This window comes from Ictidomys tridecemlineatus, chromosome 3 (assembly GCF_052094955.1).
Source record: "Ictidomys tridecemlineatus isolate mIctTri1 chromosome 3, mIctTri1.hap1, whole genome shotgun sequence".
NCBI lineage: Eukaryota > Metazoa > Chordata > Mammalia > Rodentia > Sciuridae > Ictidomys > Ictidomys tridecemlineatus.
This window is the reverse complement of record NC_135479.1, coordinates 145225707-145246341: the sequence shown is the minus strand read 5'-3', so window position 1 is coordinate 145246341 and position 20635 is coordinate 145225707. Positions and strand designations below refer to the sequence as shown.

The 20635-nt window shown below is 38.3% G+C and overlaps 1 protein-coding gene across 6 annotated transcripts in view; it reads left to right on the top strand.

The window, feature by feature from the left end:
• Positions 1-2367: 2367 nt before the first annotated feature.
• The window catches only part of Sec22a (SEC22 homolog A, vesicle trafficking protein), a 90921-nt gene continuing 72653 nt past the window's right edge, over positions 2368-20635 (top strand). For 4 of the 6 annotated variants that reach the window (XM_078044112.1, XM_021735637.3, XM_013364568.4 and 1 more), the window contains exons 1-3: positions 2368-2487; positions 9320-9355; positions 9483-9683. In XM_078044112.1, coding sequence (XP_077900238.1) covers positions 9502-9683 — 182 coding nt within the window. In that variant the 5' untranslated portion in view covers positions 2368-2487; positions 9320-9355; positions 9483-9501. Of the gene's footprint in view, positions 2488-2533; positions 2676-9319; positions 9356-9482; positions 9684-20635 lie in introns of those variants that run through there. The other 2 variants (XM_078044111.1, XM_078044114.1) reach the window with 2 other exon arrangements.

Here is a 20635-nt window from a genome sequence, read left to right as displayed (position 1 = left end):
CCAACTTCTATAAATTTATAATATTTTTGGCTTTGAACATTTTATGTAGAATCATGTTGTATGTATTTTTTGTGTCTGACCTATTTCACTGAGATTCATGATTGTGATTCATCCATGCTTTGTGTATAGTTGTAGATTGTTTATTATTTTTTCTTGTATATATTCTACTATGTGAATATTCTAAAGTTTATTCATCCTATGAAATCCATGCACACATATAACTTTTTAAAAATATCTTTATTTTATTAATTTTTTTATGTGGTGCTGAGGATAGAACTGAGGGCCTTACACTTGCTAGGCAAGCAGTCTACCGCTGAGCCACAACCCTAGCCCCCCCTCCCCAATTATATCTTTTGGTGAACATATGAATATGTTTCTGTTGAATGTATTTCTAGGAGTAGAATGGCCATATAAATTCACTTCAATAACCACATTTTAAAAATGTACCCAAATCTTTCTTCTGAACTCTAGACATACAAAACTGCTTGACAAGCATTTAAAAGTACCTCAAATTCAAAATATGCAAAATGATTTATTCCTCCCTTTTTGTTCTCTGAGTCAGTAAATGGCTTCTTAATCCATTACTTAAGGAGATATCCTTAATACTCTTTTTTTCTTATCCCTTCCCAGCAAAACAATTCATTAAGTCCCTTAGATTCCATATCCAATTTATGGATATCTTGAAATTATCCACATTTTTTCTGTCTCTATTGCCATTACCATACTCTAAGTCACCATCATTTGTGACTTTGACCAATGCAACTGCCTCCAAACTGGCTTCCAGTCACCTTTCTTGCCCTCTTTCAATCTATCTCCCTCACAGAGCCAAGTGTGCTTTTAAATATGTAAATCAGATCATACTTAATAGTCTTTATTAGCTGCCCATTGACCTGAAGATACTTTCCAAATTATACTCTGAAATATATAGTGTGGCCAAAAAGAGCCAATATGATCTAACTCTTGCTTCATCTCAGCTCAGACTTCTTGCCACCCTTCACACAACTTCCTTTTTATACCTATAACATTCCAAATTCTTTCACGCCCTGACTCACACATCTTTGGACTGTACTTTTCTTTAATATTTCTAGAGCTTAAAAGGCACTTAATTCAGCGGGATTTTCTTTGACATTCCAAAATTAATCTATCATTACACCCTTTAATTTTTCTTCATGAATGAAATTATGGCTTTTGTTGGTAAATGGATGGAACTGGAGACTATCATGCTAAGTGAAATAAGCCAATGCCCAAAACCAAAGGTCAAATGTTTTCTCGGATATGTGGATGCTAATATAATAAAGGGTAGAGGAGGAAAGAATAGAAGTTCATTGGATGGGCTGAGGTTGCGGCTCAGTGGTGGAGCACTTGCCCCGAGTGTGAGGCACTGGGTTTCATCCTCAGTACCACATAAAAATAAATAAAGGTATCATGTCTATCTACAACTAGAAACACTTTTTTTTTTTTTAAAAAAAGTTCATTGGATTAAAGGGGAATGAAGGGAAGGAAGCAGGATGGGAATAGGAAAGACAGAATGAGATACACACACACACACACACACACACACACACATGAATGCATGACCAGTGAAACTCCACATCAAATACAACCACGAAAATGGGAAGTTACACTCCATGTATGTAATATATCAAAATACACTCTAATGTCATATATCTTTAAAAGAACAAGTAAAAAATTTCTTCATAATACTGATCCCCATTTATATTGCTGTAACAATTTCTGTTTTTTTTAATTTTATTTTTTTTATTGGTTGTTCACAACATTACAAAGCTCTTGACATATCATATTTCATACATTAGATTGAAGTGGGTAACAATTTCTGTTTTAATGTCTCTTGTTCCCATGACATCTTAAATTCCTTTGAATATTATGTTCACTCCTGTAACCGAAGTCGAACACGGTGTTTGTTGCTTGCAAGACACTCAGTGAATGCTTGTTTAATAATGCATGATCACGTGAAGTCTGGAAGAGGGTATAGGGCCAGCAATTGGCACTTCTCTGCCATGGTTAGATTCTTTCCAGTGTGGGATGGTAGACTGGAGCAGGTCCTTTCTTTGCTCATCCAGAGAGTGCTTTTCTCCCTGTCCCTCGAATAAGCTCTTGCTTTAGGTTTGCGTGTCAGAAACAAACCACCTCTAGATATAGAACGGCAGGGAGGGAATATTAGCTTTATTTCAGAGGGACTGCATAGTTCCTCTCTCAGAGGATTAGGTAATCTGCCGGCGCAGGTGTCCAAGAGGCTGGGGATGTCTCCTGGAGCGGGCGGGACTAAGGCAGGTCCCGGAAGTGGGCGGGTTGGCAAATGCTTCCCACGGAACCTGATTGGCCTGGGCGAGCCGGGTGCGGGGGTGGGGCTTAACTCCGCTGGCGCCAGCCACGTTGGACTCGGGATTGCCCTGACGAGAGGCCACTCCCGGTCCCACAATGCACTGCGTGGCGCGTCACTCGGAGCTGCTGGTCCCGGCTGGACAGGTACGGCCCGGCTCCTGCCAGTCCTCTTCGCTAGCTGCTCAGAGTAGCTAGGACCCCTGGCGGCTTCCTTTGTTCTCTCTTTCCACCACGGTCTGCCCCCAGCAGGAACCGAAGCCGTGCCACGGGTGGAATCCGGAATGTCTCTGGAGGGGCGGGGATGCAGGGTCCTGGTCCTCACTGCACCTTGGGTCTGTGGGCCGCGCGGGCGGCGGTTTCTCCCTGTCAGGCCTGCCCTGGGCAGTCCGGATAGTGGCTTCTCCAGGGGAAAGACGGTCGCCTTGGGCTGTCAGCAGGTGGTGGTAGGGACTCTCTAGCCCCAGATGTCTAGCACATCTAGGCTGTTAGATAGACGGCTTGAGGTGGCATTTCCTCTTTCTTTTAGGCAGGATAAGACTTGAACCGGTGGCTTACTTTGCGTTTTGTGGGGATTGAATGAGTTTTGAACCTAAAGGCTAAAGGCTGCCCATGTTGGCTCCCAGAAACCCATTGAGGCCTTGTTAATGGCACTTTGGGAACGAGGTGGCAGACCTTAGCAATTGGTTCAAAAGTGGAGGTATTGGAAATAGAAGGCCGAGTCGGAGCTGGTTTGAATCTCTCTGCCCGTGAAAACAGCTTTACACCTTTCTTCTGCTGCCTAGTCTCCTGGATCGGAACATCCACCTGGGCAGGTGGAGAGCTTCTGAACCACCCTCTCTTAAGGCTATTCAGATAAGCTAAAACCCAGCCCAGAGCCAAGTCCTCAGCTACTACACTGGACGTGACAGGGTACTGATAGGTGGAATAACTGCTTCTTATAACTCTGAATCACATTCCATGTTTCTGATATTTGCTCATATGCCAAGATTGTAAGGAATAGGCAGTACCTGAACAGTACCTACACTGTATCTACACTTTCTCGTACATTGTTTAGAATTTGAATCTGCCACCTGTGACCGTGCCCTAAGTTGATGGGACATCTGGGCGTTTGCTGAGCTGAGAATGATCACATCAGTTTTTTTTTTTTTTTTGTGTGTGTGTGTTTGATTGTTGTTTTGTTTTTGATGTGTAACTGATTAAAACTTGAGTAGTTTATGTTGATGTATGAAAGAAATCTAGAAGTGCCTGTGACCGTTTTCTACATGTAAGAAGTTTCAATATATTTAGGAGCAATGTCTCAGAGTTGTGAGAATTTTTCACACTTAAACCCCTACTTACTAGTGTAGGTATTAACAAAAAATGCTTAAACTTTCTGGGTTGAGTTTCCTCAAAGGTAAAATGGAACTAATAATACCCACCTCATAGTTTTTGGAAGGCCTAAATGAGGTAACATATAGAAAGTGCCTAGTCATAGAGGGTAATCAGTAAATAGTAAGAGTAGCAAATACATAATGTAGTACTTTTAGTATTTTACAAGACAATATCAGGTGCTTTACGTGATTCTGTGAGGTAGATGTTGTTAGAGATAGACTATCAGTTTACAGGTGAGGAAATTTAGATTTAGAAAGACAAAGTTTGCCCAAGGTTACATGGCTAGAATGTGATAGAGCCTGGATTTGAACCAGAGCCTGATCTTTTAAGTACTGTGTTGTACTGCCTTTTGAAGAAAGCATAGATTGTTATTTTATTATTAATATTACAAAATGAGCAGCTAGATAGGTTCTTTTCTCTCTCTTTTATCCCTTGTTGGTTTGGGGAGATTGATATAGAACAATAATGTATAGATGTTAGAAACTTAGGTTTAAATATTATTTCTGCTATAACTAGCACTTGATAAAGTGAGCTGCAGTGGCCTGGGGTTATGGCTTAGTGGTAGAGTGCTTGCCTAGCATGTGTGAGGCACTGGGTTTGATTCTCAGCACCGCATATAAAGAAATAAAATAAAAGTCCATTGACAACTAAAAAAAAAATTTAAAAAAGTGAGGTGCAGTTTTGTCATCTATAAATTGAAAGTTATGCCTGTGAATATGTGAACTATGTGGAGCTGTACAAATGTTGGGCATGGACACATTTGCTCGTATGTTGGGTCCTCTATTACCAGATATGGGTATAATCTTTTGAGCCTGAGGTCTTATACACATTATGCAGTGTAAGCACTTGTAATTAGTATCTGAGACTGTTCATGAGGTAGGGGCACAGGCAAAGCAGCAGAATAAATTCTGATACCTTGGTACTTTCCCCGCTTACCCTCTTTTTATTCTGCTCCCACCCTGTGTATCACAGTTAATATAGCCAATTAGGTTAAATCATTCTGCCCATCTGTGCCTCACAGTTACGTAGCCAATCCCCACATTAAACTCCTTAAGTACACAGACCTCAGGTAGTACTATTTTTGTTACCAGGGATTGAACTCAAGGGCCCTTAACCACAGAGCACATGCCCAGTTCTTTTTATTTTTTTTTAGTTTTGAGATCGGGTCTCACTAGGTTGCTTACAGTCTAAGTTGCTAAGGCTGGCTTCAAACCTGCAGTCTCCCACCCCAGCCTTCTGAGCTGTTGGAATAATAGGTGTGTGCCACCATGCTTGACTCAGCTAGTACTTTTAATAAATTAATGTCTACCATGTTAGTGTTTCTCAAACTTTGGTACTATCACATACATAAGATAATTGGATAAGCAGATGGTTATTCAAAAAATAATTCTTCCAAAGTTTTCATACACCCATATTTAAATGAAACAAAAACATTTCTTCTTAATTAAAATAGGGAGAAAAACCTGATGACTCAAAACTGATTTCACAGATGTTATTGTTTAAAAATATGGGACAAAAGTCAGGTGAAAGACTAATATTTAGTAAATATAGTATTAGTACAGGTGGGATACAGATAAGGTAAATATCCTGAAAGTGGTGCTTAGGTGATGAAAGTTTGGTAAATGATGAACAAAAAGTATGAATGACTTTTGTATAAAATGTTTTTTATCTTTAAAGAGGCAGTGAGGGTTTAGGGTGTAACTCAGTGGTATCCCTGGATTTGAGCCTTAGTACTAGAAAACAAAAAACCAAAACCCCAAACTACTCATGTTTGATGCTTTTTGAGCAATGCCTTCCTGATACCTTGAACTTATAATCATTACCTCATAAGCTGAAGGAGAGGAGTCAGCATCTTGTTTTCTTGGGATGGTTGCAAACCATTTAGTCATTTGGCATTGTGGGAGTTTATTTTTCCCAGCCTTTACACATCTACATAGAGTCTAATTTGGACTTTTCCTTCCAGTAGTTGCTGTTGGGGAAAGAAAAGGAAATATGGTTGAGTACTCGGATAGTATATGGATTTTTTTGGATCTATAGGCAGATGTAATATTTTTCTTTGTTAAGTGTGAGGAAAAATGGACCAGCGGCTTAACAATTTATTTGTGGCCTTGCTAAAATATAAAAACTTCTCTCAAAGCTTCCCATGCAATTGTTATAACCTTTTTTTTAAACATCACTGGTTTTATTGTTTAAAAAATTTTTTTTTGTTTTAGATGCACACAATACCTTTATTTTTATTTTTATGTGGTGCTGAGGATTGAACCCAGTGCCTTCCACGTACTAGGCGAGCGCTCTACCACTGAGCTACAACCTCAGCCCTATTGTAACCTTTTGCTTTTCTTAGTTCCATTGGTTCTTCATTGGTTTTATCAACCATGACCCTCCCCGGACTCTAATCCTACCTTGACCTTGATATAAACAGACTCCTTTTACTACTAGCATAGTTCAAATAACATTGGAGTTTTGGTTTTGTTTGTTTTAAAATAAACTACAGTAAGAATGCAAAGGGGAAAAAGGGGGTTATGTTTGTTGAGTTAATAGAGGAGACACTGCCGCTTATCCTAAGGTAATTGGAGTCTGTACAAATTAGTTAAGCCTGGCATTGTTCATTGGACAGCTCAGTTTCTTCTTTTCTTTTTCTTTTTCTCTTTCTCTTTCTCTGTCTTTTTTCTACTGTGAATGGAACCCAGGAGCACTTTACCACTGAGCTGTAAGCCCAGCCTCTTTTATTTTTTATTTTCAGAGAGGGACTCACTAAGTTTCTGAGGTGGCCTTCATCTTATGATCCTCCTGCCTCAGCCTCCCTATTTGCTGGGATCACAGGCATGAGCCATTGTTCCGAGCATCATCTCAGTTTCCTTAAATTCAGCTGTTCTGGATTCTAGATCACATTACTCTGGGAAAAAGATTTATTTGGTTTTTCCTTAGGAATAATCTCATTTTACTGATAAATGAAAATGGTCCTCTAACAACCTTTTAAGGATTTTGGCGGGAATATAACTACTATGTACTGTTTTAAGTTACCAACCCACAATGTGTATTAGAAATATCTGAAATGCAAGTTTAACTAAAAATTTCCATTTAATAAACTGGTGGTCAGTAAAGCCTGTGTTGTAATTGTTCTTTTTATCTGAATTTCTCTATTTGGAGGATGTTTCTTGATGGTAGGGATGATGTATTCCAAATGTATGGCATAATCCTTAGCATACAGTAGATACTCTAAGAACAAGTTTTCTCAGTATATGTTTTAGGAATGAATCATATCTTTCTGTCTTCCAAGTCATTAAGAAAAAAAAAAGTAACTTTGAAGACTATATGAAAGTTGGTAATGTATTAATCTCCTAATACTTCTGTTAAGGCTCTAGAAAGGTCAGGTATAAAAGAAAAGTTATTTTTCCTTCTTCCTTACACTTAGACTACAGGTTACAATTGTGGCTTAATAAATAATGCTTTAAAAGCTGCATTTATTATATAGATCATTCAAATCTTCAGGGATCGCATCTCTCTTGTCTCTCTCTCTCTCTGGGTTACATTCTCAGTTCTTTTTATTTTTTTTATTTTGATAAAGGGTACATGGTCTTATTAAATTGCTTATGGCCTCTCTAAGTTTCTGAGGCTAGCCTCAAACTTTCCATTCTCTTGCCTCTGCCTCCCAGTGACTAGGATTAAAGGCATGTGCGATGGCTTACCTGGCCTAGCTTTCTCTTGATACTGCTTTTAGGAGAAAAAAAAAAAACTGGAAAAAAAATGCTGATTTTTATATGAAACACTGGGGCTTTAGTTTGAAGATTTCACTGTAGTTAAAAGTTAGGTTTTATTTATTTCTGTTTTTTTCCTTATAAGTTATTATAGGAGAATAACATTAAAGGGTAATGACAAATTAATACCTAGAGATTTCTCCCCTTTTCTCATGAAAAGAGAAAAGAAGTAGTCAATTTAATGCATTAGCTTTATTGGGTTAATTCTTATTGTCAGATCAGTTGCCACTGTGGATGGGGCAATCAGATTTGGATTTCCTACAGCAATGAAAACTGTCAATTCCTGATTTCTAAACTATACCAATTGGTTTTCTGTTCAGTTTTTGATGTGTTGCTGTTTTTTCATTTTTGGAATGGGATAATATTGACCTAACTGAAGTGGACAGGTAGAGATTAGTTTAGTCTCTGAGACAGATCACGTTTTTGACTTTTTATCACTAGCCTCTACTGCTAGTAAAGAAGCACTCTGATGGCTTGACAGAGAAGTTATCACTTAATCTCAGGTGGTAGACATGTTTTAATTCATTATTTTTTTTTAAATTAACAATGTTAGACATGCAATGGCTTTAGATTTTGGTGCAATTTTCTTCTTCTGACTCTAATTAAGAAAGATATAGCTAACATAGAAAGGCTAAACAAATAAATAAAGGTGGAAGAAAAGAATGAGCAGGTTTAAATTGAGTTTTTGACTTTAAAAAATCAGGAATTTATTTTCCTTTTGCCAAAATGAAATTTAAGCAGGACAGCCTAGGAGTGGATAGTTTGATTGATAGATTAAATGAGGCATATGATGATACTTCCCAAGCATATGTTAAGTATAATTCAGCAATTTTCAAAGTATGGCTCTTAACAAGAATGGTAATTACCTTGGGAATTAGTTAAAATTGAAGATTCCCAAACCCACCCACAGTCAGTGATCAGAATTTTTTTTGGGTGGTCCTAGTAATCTATATAACTAGACTTCCAACTTCTTACACAAGCTAAAGTTTGAGAACTACAATGTGTTTTATCAAAGTTTGACTATTTACCCAGTTTCTTTCAGACTCAGATCTGTAAAATGCTTTATCTGTTTTTGTAAAGCATGATCAGAATCTAGTAAAAGAGACTATTAGGATTTACTTTTTGGTAAAAAGGATTGAGAACATGAAAACCAGTATTCCTTAAGCTTTAGGATTTATGTTAAATAAAAATTATTTTCTGATTATGAAGGTAATATTTGTCCCTTGTAGGATTTTATGAATATGTAGGAAATTATAGAACAAATCCCCATAATACTCTTTCTTGGACATTAGTGTTATTCTAATTTTGGCATCTTTCCGATTCCTCTCCATTTCCCCCTCCCTTTTCCTTCTTTTTATCTTTGTAAAAGAAATATGCACTTTTTATCTTGCTTTTTTTCTTTATTTAATATATCAGCATTTTAGTACATTAGTAAACCTTTGTTCACAGCAGTAACTTTTAGTTACTAGACTATATTTGCTATATGGGTATACTATAATTTACTTAACCATTATACTGTTGTGAAATTTTAAGTTGTTTTCAGTTATTTGAGTGGAAGAATGTCTTTCTGTTTAAAATTTTATCTGGATTTCTAATTATTTTCCTCAGGATAGATTATATAGTTAAATTATTGAGGTCAAGGGTATAAATGCCTTAAAACCCTCGTCAAACATTGCCAAATTATTTTGAGAATCATATTTATGCCAGTTTTTACTTTCACCTGTATATTTATATGAGAATGCCAGATCGAAGCAATGATTAATGATTAATTTTTTAAAAACTAATTTGTTAAGTAAAGTATTATATATCATTGTTTTAATTAGTATTTTTTTTTTTTCTTTTTGCAGTGCTGGGAATTGAATCCAGGACCTCGCACATGCTAGGCAAGTGTTCTACCACATCCCTAGTCCTAATTAGTATTCTTTGATTACTAGTGAGTTAAATGCTTTCGCATATGTTTATCAGCTGACTCTAATTTTTATCTAACCCAGGTTGTTCATTTTGTTTTAGGTCTTCTCTGTCGGTTGAAATGTCTGTGATTTTATCTGCCTCTGTCATTCGTGTCAGAGATGGACTGCCACTTTCTGCTTCTACTGATTATGAACAAAGCACAGGAATGCAGGAGTGCAGAAAGTATTTTAAAATGCTCTCAAGGAAACTTGTTCAACTTCCTGATAGATGTACTCTGAAAACTGGACATTATAACATTAAGTAAGACTTCAATTTGTTTCATTAGAATCACTTGCCTAGTGGTTGTCATTTTAATGAAGTTAAAGTGGTTGCAAGAGAAATTAAGGTTTGATTAGTTTAGAAAAACTTGTTCCAGGCAATAATCATGTTCTAAAGTTATACAAAATAGTAGTCATTATGTCATCCAATAGCCATATTAGTGAGCTTTTAATGATTTTTATATCTTCCTAGTATAAGCAAATGGTATGGTGCATGAAGAAGTTTTTTTGAGAGAGTTTAGGAGTGGGATAAATCGGCAGATGTCTAATCTGAACTGATCCAAGAATATAGTTCCGAGATATCTAAAAGAATAGATTGCATAACTTTTTACAACCATGCACAGAAAAACCTCTGTGTATGTTGTTTTTATAGCCAAGCTTTCAAAAAGGATTGGAAAACAAGTTCCTTACAAGGAACTAGTTGCTGATAAGACTCTGGATTTCATATATTTTCTATCATTGATAAGAGTCTTAGATGGTTTTTATTGAGATTTTCACAGTATATGACAATGAATTTAGTCTGAAATATATAAAACTGGCAATTTATTTGTTACCTGACTTTTAAAATTCTCAGAGCAACTAACTACTAGGAGTTTGCCAGTTAAGACTCATGGGATCTGTAGTAGCAACATTGTAGCACAGCCTAAAACTACCACAGGCTGTATCTGGGTCTCTCTTGGTCCCAGTAATTGCTTCTCTTTCCTCTCAAGCCTAGTTTATAGCCTATTTCTTCTGAATCACCTTCTTCCTCATTACTAGTGTTGCATTTCTCTTATGATCTCATTCCCTTCACAGGTTCATGTAGAATTATGTTGGGTTTTTTTTTTTTTTTGGTCATTTGTTAAATTTTGTTTTAAAAATTTAAATTCAGGGCTCAAGTTGTAGCTCAGTGGTAGAGTGCTTGTCTAGCATGTGTGAAGGACTGGGTTCAATCCTTAGCACCACATAAAAATGAAGTAAGGTATTGTTTCCATCTACAACTAAAAATTTTTTTTAAAAAATTTAAATTCATTATTTGCTCTAACTGGGTTGTAGCTCATTGAGGAATGACCTGTCATGGCCTATACTGTTTTTAATTCCTCATCTTTTAGCATCATGGTTTTCAAATTTCTATAGAAATTGAGGCACCATAGTAACTAAATGTATATTTATATGCTAAATCAGATGATACCTCACATTAGAGTTGACATGAAAAAGACCAGAAAAAGACCAGAATTTTGAGAGAGAAAAAATAGGAAATTAGTGACATTTAAAAAAATTCTTTTAATTTTCTTCTCTTGTGTGTTGGGAAAATGATGTATTTCATCTGAGCATAGTAGCTGGACACTTCATTTCAGCTAGTGGCACACAATCCCTGGAGCATGGCTTTTGCTAGCACAGTGTCTTGCATGGTGTCATAGCTGTCATAGCTGCTAAATGAGGGATGGTTGTTTTGGGAGTTTGACAGTGTTCAGAGTGTCATGGAATTAAGTCTTCATTTTCTCCAAAAGGTTTCAGCTTTGAAGAAATCTTGTTGATTGGGCAGAGTTGAGTGGAGTGTAGGGATATCCATTTTTGTGATTTCTTTTCACATTCCTTGGCAATATTACAATTCTGTTTATAAGAAATTTTAAAATCATCTGTTTCATAGGTTGAAGACTACTTTCCTGAAGTTGTAATAAATATTTAATGAGTAAATTTATTTCATTACTTAAAAAACAATGGCTAATGCATTAATGGTAAACATGTGAAAATTAAGTTGTGTCATCTGAGATCTTAAAATTTTGTGATTGATTTTTGGGGGTTTGAAAATGATAGTTGTACATTTTGAGATGTCTTTTAACATAAAGACATTGATTTTATGAAAAGACAAATACCATTTGGGAGGTCAGTTATACCTTATTGTGAATTTTAGTGCAAGAAATACAATTTGTTAATTCTTTCATTGCCTGTTCACCTGAAGTCTGATAATGGCTGTGAACCACCTAGATTCTCTCCTTGCCCAAGGGGTCACGTTTTATTTGTCCCCAAACTGCCACCTCCAGCCAAAAATGCTATTTTAAGCCTATTTGTCTTTTAGTTTAGTCTCTAGCAGGACTTTCCTTTTACCCTTTGATGATACTTTCTGATTACAGAAGTAACAACTTCAACAATAACCAAATTATTAAGTATCTGCAATGATCATTAAGCTTTGCAACAGTTCTGTGAATGGCTAATAAATAGAGCTCTTTCTCATTGCTGGGGGCAGATGTACAATTCATATAAGCTTAAAAGAAAAAAAAAAGTATTGTGTTCAGTATTTTTGCTTTATTCTCCCCTCAATTTTGATGAAATACATATTTAGGCAAAGGAGAAAGACTCCTCAAGGTGATACAAGTTAACTATTCTGGTTGTATACATACAAGAAAGTAAATCACTCATAATCCCACACTCAAACATCATTACTGTCTTACATATTTCCTTCCAGTTTTTTTCTCTGATGAGTTTTTTAAATTAGCAGATATTGTTCTTGATACAGTTTTATACAGTTATTTTACTTCTAAATTAAAAACTTATAAAAGCTGTGCAATGATTTTTCTACTCATTTTTCCATTGTTTATTTGCTCATTTCTCCATTGTTAAATATTAAGCGGTATCTGGTATTTTTAGGCCATTAAAAATAAAAATGCAGTGAGCCAAAAGAAAAAAATCTATTGTGAAAGATTGGGGTGGCATTTATCAAATGTTCCAATCAGCAATCTTTCATTTCCACAGTCTCTTGTTTTTTCAGATAGGTATTCACAGACAGGAAAACACTTGCACAGTTAATTCCAGGTTTACTTCTGTCCCACCAAAAAACTATTCCCTCCATGTTTCAAGAACAAAACTTCAATTTGGCTTTGCTTGTTGTCATGGCCCATTTTTGGACTAATTATTGTGATTCGAGGGGATGAAGTACTCTTTAGTTGATCACACTCAGCCCTTTGATGGGTAGATTTTCTAAAGCTATGTAGAATAGGTGGTGGGGCTGGGGGAAATTCCCTAAAGGGATGCTGGGTATTTAGTCATGATAGTTCTATTTTATAGATAAAGTAGATGAGACTTAGGGATATAAAGAAATTCCTTTGAAGTATAAATCTAATAAATTGTATATCTGAACTGCAGGAATCACATATTTGATTTTTTAAAAAAGGAGTTGCTGCCCTTTACCTTTAACCCCTTTCTTGACAGTGAGCATTCCTAATTCTAATTATTTTCAATTATTGTGAAGAAAGAAATTAACCAGGTAAAAGAAATAAGTGAAATATCCTCTCCTATTTATATATTTATTTATTTTGAGAAATAATGAAGAATAGAATATACATTAAGCCTAAATTTGCTAGGACAACATTACCTTGTTGGAGACTAGAACTTTGGCAGGGAGAGAGGTTGTGAGAGGGGAATGCAAACCTCCAGTGGCTACCAAGCCATTTAGGACAAGGAGAGAACCTGTGTATCCTACTTTCCTAATTTGTCTCAATATTCTTTTACTATTTATTATGACAAAACACATAGCTTTTCAGCACCATATGTGTTAAATAGGCTCTTGTGAACTTGCCTAAGAACCTAATTACTCTTTCAATACAGTTTTTGTAGGGAAGAGAGATCTAGGTGTAGTAAACTTTGGTGATATAATGGCTGTTTGTGATCAATTATCTAAAAAAGTTAGAATCTTTTCTGGGGTGTGGTGGTGTTAGGGTAGTGGGAAAGGGTGAACCAGGGGATAGATTAATTCTACAGGAAAGGAAATGAAAGGTGTCAAAGGCAAAATTTGCTTAGTCTGTTTTTTATCCAAGTCTCTGGTGTAATCACCTTTAGCTCCTTAAAACTATCTCACCTTTTCCTTTAGCATTCTTTTAGAAGTTGCTGTTACCTGGCATATTGCATATTGATGCTTTTTGTATTTTATGAGGTTTAAATGGATTTTTTTATTCATGGGACACTTTTGTACATGATATGCTGGTCATTATTAGAGGGTAATTGAAAGTTGAGCATATAAAAGGAATAAGTGAGAGAAATTTAGAGCTTCTGAATTAGTGCTGAACAAAGCCGGTGTTACTGAGCTCTCTTTCTGGTTCTTATCTCCTTATCGTCCCACTGACAAATAACAGAATTATTGTTTTCTACTTATTTCCTGTTGAACATTTTTGGTGGTAATAAAAACCATATAACATACTTACTTTCTTAATATCAACGCTTTTAATTTAATATTTAAAAGTTTATAAACATTTTATTTTAGTGGAATTCAGTGTAGAAGAAATAATTTTCTTAGAATTTTAACAGTAGATTAAAGATTTCACATCCTACTGGAGAATGTGCACCCAGGAAAACTATTCATTGGGCAAATGTGGCCACAAAGGATGAACAGATTTTTCTATGTGTAATGGTACAATTGTAGAATGTAAATTGTATGTCATATATGATGAAAATATGAATTATTACTGTCAATTTACAAATAGTTTGCTATATATTTTGTCATTGGGCATGCTGTAAAATGCATTTTTTTCTTATTTTCTATCATTGTTTCAAGTCCTTAGTAATTGCATTACAGCTTCCTGGCAGGTAGGAAGCTTGTCTTTGACAGCAAAGATTTAAAGTAGAATGTTAGACCTGTGCTAGATGTTCTGTGATCTGTTGAGAGGAAAATCATTGTTTTTACTAAGTATTAGTTTGGTGTAATGTAATGTCAATGTTTGATTGGTGTTGTTAAAATTTCTTTGACAGTTTGTATATGAAATTAGTTATCAGAAAAGTTTAATGTCTAAAACCATTTATTATTTTTGTTGGACTTGAGGAATCATTTGTGATATAACTTAAACATATGATAGAATTACCTGTTTAACAAAGTAATTAGAAGGAGTAAACCCCTGTCTAGAGGTTGGACTTGTACCAGTCCCACTTGTTCAGGATGCACTTGGTCCTGGAAGAATATAAAGAAGCAATGTAAGTGCCAATGTAAGATGTTATGAGATTGGATAAATTTCTTGGCCGCGGGAAAGCCCATAAGTATAAGGGGATTAAATTTTTTTAAGAAATTAGAATAAATTAGGAATAAAAGGATGGCAATATAAAAAATTATACTCAAGTTGGAGAAAAGAGGGGTGTGTGTGTGTGTGTGTACTTACAAGCATGTGCACATGTGCAGTATACACATACACATACGTAGTAACAGTGATAAAGGGAGAAAAGAGAGGTCTGCTAGAACTGTGAAGCCATCTGGGAGTACTCACTGCAGAGGTGAGTAAATCTCCATGGCCCCTGAGAATACTCATTGCTTAGGATATGTTGAAGGGTCACTGACCTGGACCCTGAAACCTTCTGGGGAACAGTGACCAGAAGAGCAGGTAAAATAGTACTCTCTTCTGTCAATTATTCTAGTATTTATTGAGCTTCGGCTTCGTGTAAATACCACAGGATTGTACAGTTATCTATGCTTGATATATTCAAGTAATTAGTGGGTAAATAAGTAAATGATGTCGTTTTTTGCACTCTTTAATTCACTCATTTACTGAGCACTTATTCTAGACACAGAATATTTGAGGTGCTAAGAACACAATGGTGAACAATACAGAAATCATCCTGCTTTCATGGAGCATATTTATGATTGAGAGAGACATTGCAACAAAAAACACATACATATACAATTATTGCTTGGGCTAGTTCACAAAGAATAATAGCTACAGTGCTGTAACCATCAGGGCAGGATCAGTTTAGATTTTGTGCTCTGAGGACTTGAAAGTAAGGGATAAGGGGCTGGAGTTGTAGTTCAGTGGAAGAGCGCTTGCCTCACAGATGTGAGGTCCTAGGTTCGGCCTCGCACCACATAAAAATAAACAAATAAAAACAAAGATATTAAAAAGAAAGAAAGAAAGGGATGAGTTGGAGTTAACCAGGTCAGAATTTAAGGCTAGTGGAGATGGGATTGGGAGCATCACAAGTGCAGAATGCAGAGTTCCTGATGCTTCTCAGGCTGGAGTGGCAGTGTCTGTAATGACTTCAGACTACTTCAAAAGTAGTCTCTCAGATGGGTGCAGGGGCATATGCCTATAATCCAGCAACTCAGAGGTAGAGGCAAGAGAATCACAAGTTCAAGACCAGCCTGGGTAACTTAGTGAGACCCTGCGTCAATATAAAAAATCAAAAGGGCTGGGGTTGTAGGTCAGTGGTAGAGTATGCCTGGGTTCAATGCCCAATATTGAACAACAACAACAAAAAAAGTAAAATTTGTTACAGTAACCTTTGAAAAGCAGGGTTTTTTTTTTTTTTTTTTTTTTTTTTTAGTTATTTGCTTTGTTTTACTTATTACGAGTGCAAATCAATTGAGCCAATATATACTTTGGAAACATTCTTTTTATTTCAAAGAAAGCATTAAAAGGCTGAATTTACTATGGAAAGCCATAATAATGTAAAACACTTTATAGCTTTTTCAGAGAGTATCATGCAATTATAGTAAAATAAAGACTTCCTGTAAATGCTAACAATCAAAAAAGCAGGATTTCCTTTATTTCATGTACAATTCTCTAGTTAAATTTAGCATGGGCAAAATAAACTTTCAGGTACTGCTGTGGCTCAGTCTTTATCAATTTGGAAAAGTGGGTTACCAAAATTTCAGTCATATTCCTGAGGAATAACACTATAATTTCTAGTTAGCCATTTGGTAGTTCAGAGTGTATAGAAGCAATCACCAATTGTGTTCAAGGTATTCAATTTATTGTGGTATATATTTGAAGTCTAATGACATGTCAAAGAATTTTGATAATGACAATGAAGATTTTGGGGGAGGAAAAAATCACTTTGGAAACCTGTATTTTGGCCTTTGATTTAAATATTAATTTGTAGAAAAATGTATGAAAAGTTTGTGACTAAATTTTTTGATTGTGATCTTTGGGAAGAGATGCAGCTGAATTTGTGACTATTATATATATACATATCGTAAACTTGAATAGAAGTTTCATGAAATAGTATTCAAGGAAGGAACATGGCGGCCGGCGAGGAAGCAGCGATTCTATCGTCTCCACTTTAACTGGATAAGAAAGACCCATCGGAACAGCGGCAGCCTACCTACGGAGGAACTTCTAGCATAATTCCCTGAAGAAGAGAGCTGCCGTGAACTGGTAGGTTTATTGGAAGTGACAGTTTGTCCCAGAGAAGTGGATTTTGGACGGCCACGCGGGCACAGAAATCTAGTCCCACAGACATCAGCTGCTCCCGCAAGCGGCTCCCCCGGGAGGTTCAGCTATCGCTCTGGGAGGAGCCGCATTACCCACCCGGTTCCTAACCACGCGGCGACAGCTACCCGAATAGACAGGTGGCCCCGCGGCGGGTGCAGAAATCATCTTCCGTAAACAGCAGCCGTTTTTTGCAAGTGGCGGTCACCCGGAGCGGCTTGGCCCGCCCTGCCCGAACCGGAATTCGGCCGCCGCCATTCGGGCTCCCCCTGGGAGGCCCAGGGCTCGCTCTGGGAGCAGTCTCATCACCCACCCGGTTCCTAACCACGCGGCCACAGCTACCCGAATAGACAGGTGGCCCCGCGGCGGGTGCAGAAATCATCTTCCGTAAACAGCAGCCGTTTTTTGCAAGCGGCGGTCACCCGGAGCGGCTTGGCCCGCCCTGCCCGAACCGGAATTCGGCCGCCGCCATTCGGGCTCCCCCTGGGAGGCCCAGGGCTCGCTCTGGGAGCAGTCCCATCACCCACCCGGTTCCTAACCACGCGGCCACAGCTACCCGAATAGACAGGTGGCCCCGCGGCGGGTGCAGAAATCATCTTCCGTAAACAGCAGCCGTTTTTTGCAAGCGGCGGACACCTGGAGCGGCTTGGCCCGCCCCGCCCGAACCGGAATTCGGCCTCCGCCATTCGGGCTCCCCCTGGGAGGCCCAGTGCTCGCTCTGGGAGCAGTCTCATCACCCACCCGGTTCCTAACCACGCGGCCACAGCTACCCGAATAGACAGGTGGCCCCGTGGCGGGTGCAGAAATCATCTTCTGTAAACAGCAGCCGTTTTTGCAAGCGGCGGACACCCGGAGCGACTTGGCCCGCCCCGCCCGAAATGGAATTCGGCCTCCGCCATCCGGGCTCCCCTGGGAGGCCTAGTGCTCGCTCTGGGAGCAGCCGCATCACTCATCCGGTCCCTAACCACGCGGTCGCAGCTTCCCGGCTCTACAGGTGGCCCCTCCGGCAGGCCCAGAGGTCCAATCCCGCAACCACCAGCAGCTTCTGAAAGCGGCGGCCGCCCGGAGCGGAGTGGCAGCCCAAACCGGCAGACGCCTCCGCCATATCGGCTCTCCTGGGAGGCCCTGCTCTCGCTCGGCGAATAGCCAAACCACCCGCTCGGATCTTAACCACGCAGACACAGCTACCCTGCTCTTCACGTGGCTCCTGGTGGCCCGACTCAGCTAGAAGGATCCCCGCATGGCCCCGTACATGGCCATGCCCTCCGGGCTCTGCTAATAGCCCCACACACCTGGCGAACAACCGGGAAACTTCAAAATCTTTCTGTGGGCGTGACCACAAGGACCAAAGGACTCTCGACACCTAGCTCCCCTTACTGCCAGAGTCGGGCAGACCTGAGACCCACCAACGGAACAGGCCTAGAGGCCTGCCAGCATGGTTGATACGCCACTCCATTTGGAGTAGGGGGGCAGAGCAGAGCAGCCGCCCGCATCCGGATCAGGCCCAACGACGCGAGGGGGTGATAGTCATATCGCCACAATTGGAGGGGGGACAGAGCAGAGCCGCCACCCGCTCCCGCAGGGTGGGCAGACCTGCGAACAAACGGCAGAGCAGGCCTAGCGACCTGCCAGCGCGGTATTGAGATCACCCCAACTAGAGAAGGAGCACAGCTACTACCCGCCCTGCAAGGGAGATTTTTCAACTATACAGGAGCAATATAAATAATCAGGGGGAAAAACTCATAATCACAACAGTTTCACCAAGCAGAAAGAAACGTGAGCAGCATGAAAAGACAAGGAAAGAAAGGACCACAAGCAATGCAGGTCAACTCAACTTTCGAAGAGGTAATAGCTGCAACAGATGGAATGTCTGATAAAGAGTTCAGGATATATATGCTTCAGATGATCTGGAGTCTCAAGGAAGACATGAGACAGCAAAATCAGACAATGAAAGATCACATTGACAAACAAATCCAGGAAGTAAAAGATCAATTTCACAGGGAGATAGAGGTAATAAAAAACAAACAAATTGAAATCCTAGAAATGCAGGAATCATTAAACCAACTTAAAAACTCAATTGAGAATACTACCAGCAGATTAGATCACTTAGAAGAGAGAACATCAGACAATGAAGACAAAGTATTTCAACTGGAAAAGAACATAGACAGCTCAGCAAGTCTGCTAAGAAACCATGAGCAGAACATCCAAGAATTATGGGACAATATCAAAAGACCAAATTTAAGAGTCATTGGGATACAGGAAGGCACAGAGCTCCAAACTAAAGGAATAAACAGACTATTCAGTGAGATTATACAAGAAAACTTCCCAGACTTGAAGAATGAGACAGAATCACAAATCCTAGAAGCCTACAGGACGCCGAATGTGCAAAATCACAAGAGATCCACACCTAGACACATTATAATAAAGATGCCCAATGTACAGAATAAGGAGAGAATTTTAAAAGCTGCAAGAGAAAGAAAGCAGATTACATTTAGGGGCAAACCAATCAGGATAACAGCTGATCTCTCAACACAGACCCTGAAAGCTAGAAGATCCTGGAATAACATATTTCAAACACTGAAAGAAAATGGGTTCCAACCAAGAATCGTGTATCCGGCGAAATTAAGCTTCAGGATAGAAGATGAAATTAAAACCTTCCATGATAAACAAAAGTTAAAAGAATTCGCAGCTAGAAAACCATCTCTTCAAAAAATCCTTGGCAAAACATTACAGGAAGAGGAAATGGAAAATAACATTGAAAACCAACAATGGGAGATAGGACAGTAAAGGGGGGAAAATAGTCAAAGAGGATAACAAATCAGGTTTAGAAACATCAATAAACAAATATGGCTAGAAGAACAAATCATATCTCAATAATAACCCTAAATGTTAATGGCTTAAATTCACCAATTAAGAGACACAAGCTAGTAGAATGGATCACAAAAGAAGACCCAACAATATGCTGCCTACAGGAGACGCATCTGATAGAAAAAGATATTCATAGACTGAAGGTGAAAGGTTGGGAAAAATCATACCACTCATATGGAATGCGGAAACAAGCAGGAGTGTCCATACTCATATCTAATAAAATAGATTTCAAGCCAAAGTTAATCAAAAGGGATAAAGAAGGACACTTCATACTGCTCAAGGGAACCATACACCAACAAGACATAACAATCATAAATATATATGCCCCAAATAATGGTGCGGCTGTGTTCATCAAGCAAACTTTCCTCAAGTTCAAGAGTCTAATAGACCACCATACAATAATCATGGGAGACTTCAACACACCTCTCTCGCCACTAGACAGATCTTACAAACAAAAGTTAAATAAAGAAACTATAGAACTCAATAACACAATTAATAACCTAGACTTAATTGACATATATAGACTATACCACCCAAAATCAAGTAGTTACACTTTTTTCTCAGCAGCACATGGAACCTTCTCAAAAATAGACCATATATTATGTCACAGGGCAACTCTTAGACAATATAAAGGGGTAGAGATAATACCATGCATCTTATCTGATCATAATGGAATTAAACTGAAAATCAATGATAAAAGAAGGAAGGAAAAATCAAGCATCACTTGGAGAATGAACAATAGGTTGCTGAATGATCAATGGGTTTTAGAAGACATCAAGGAGGAAATTAAAAAATTCCTAGAGTTAAATGAAAACACAGACACAACATATCGGAATCTATGGGACACATTGAAAGCAGTTCTAAGAGGAAAATTCATTGCTTGGAGTTCATTCCTCAAAAA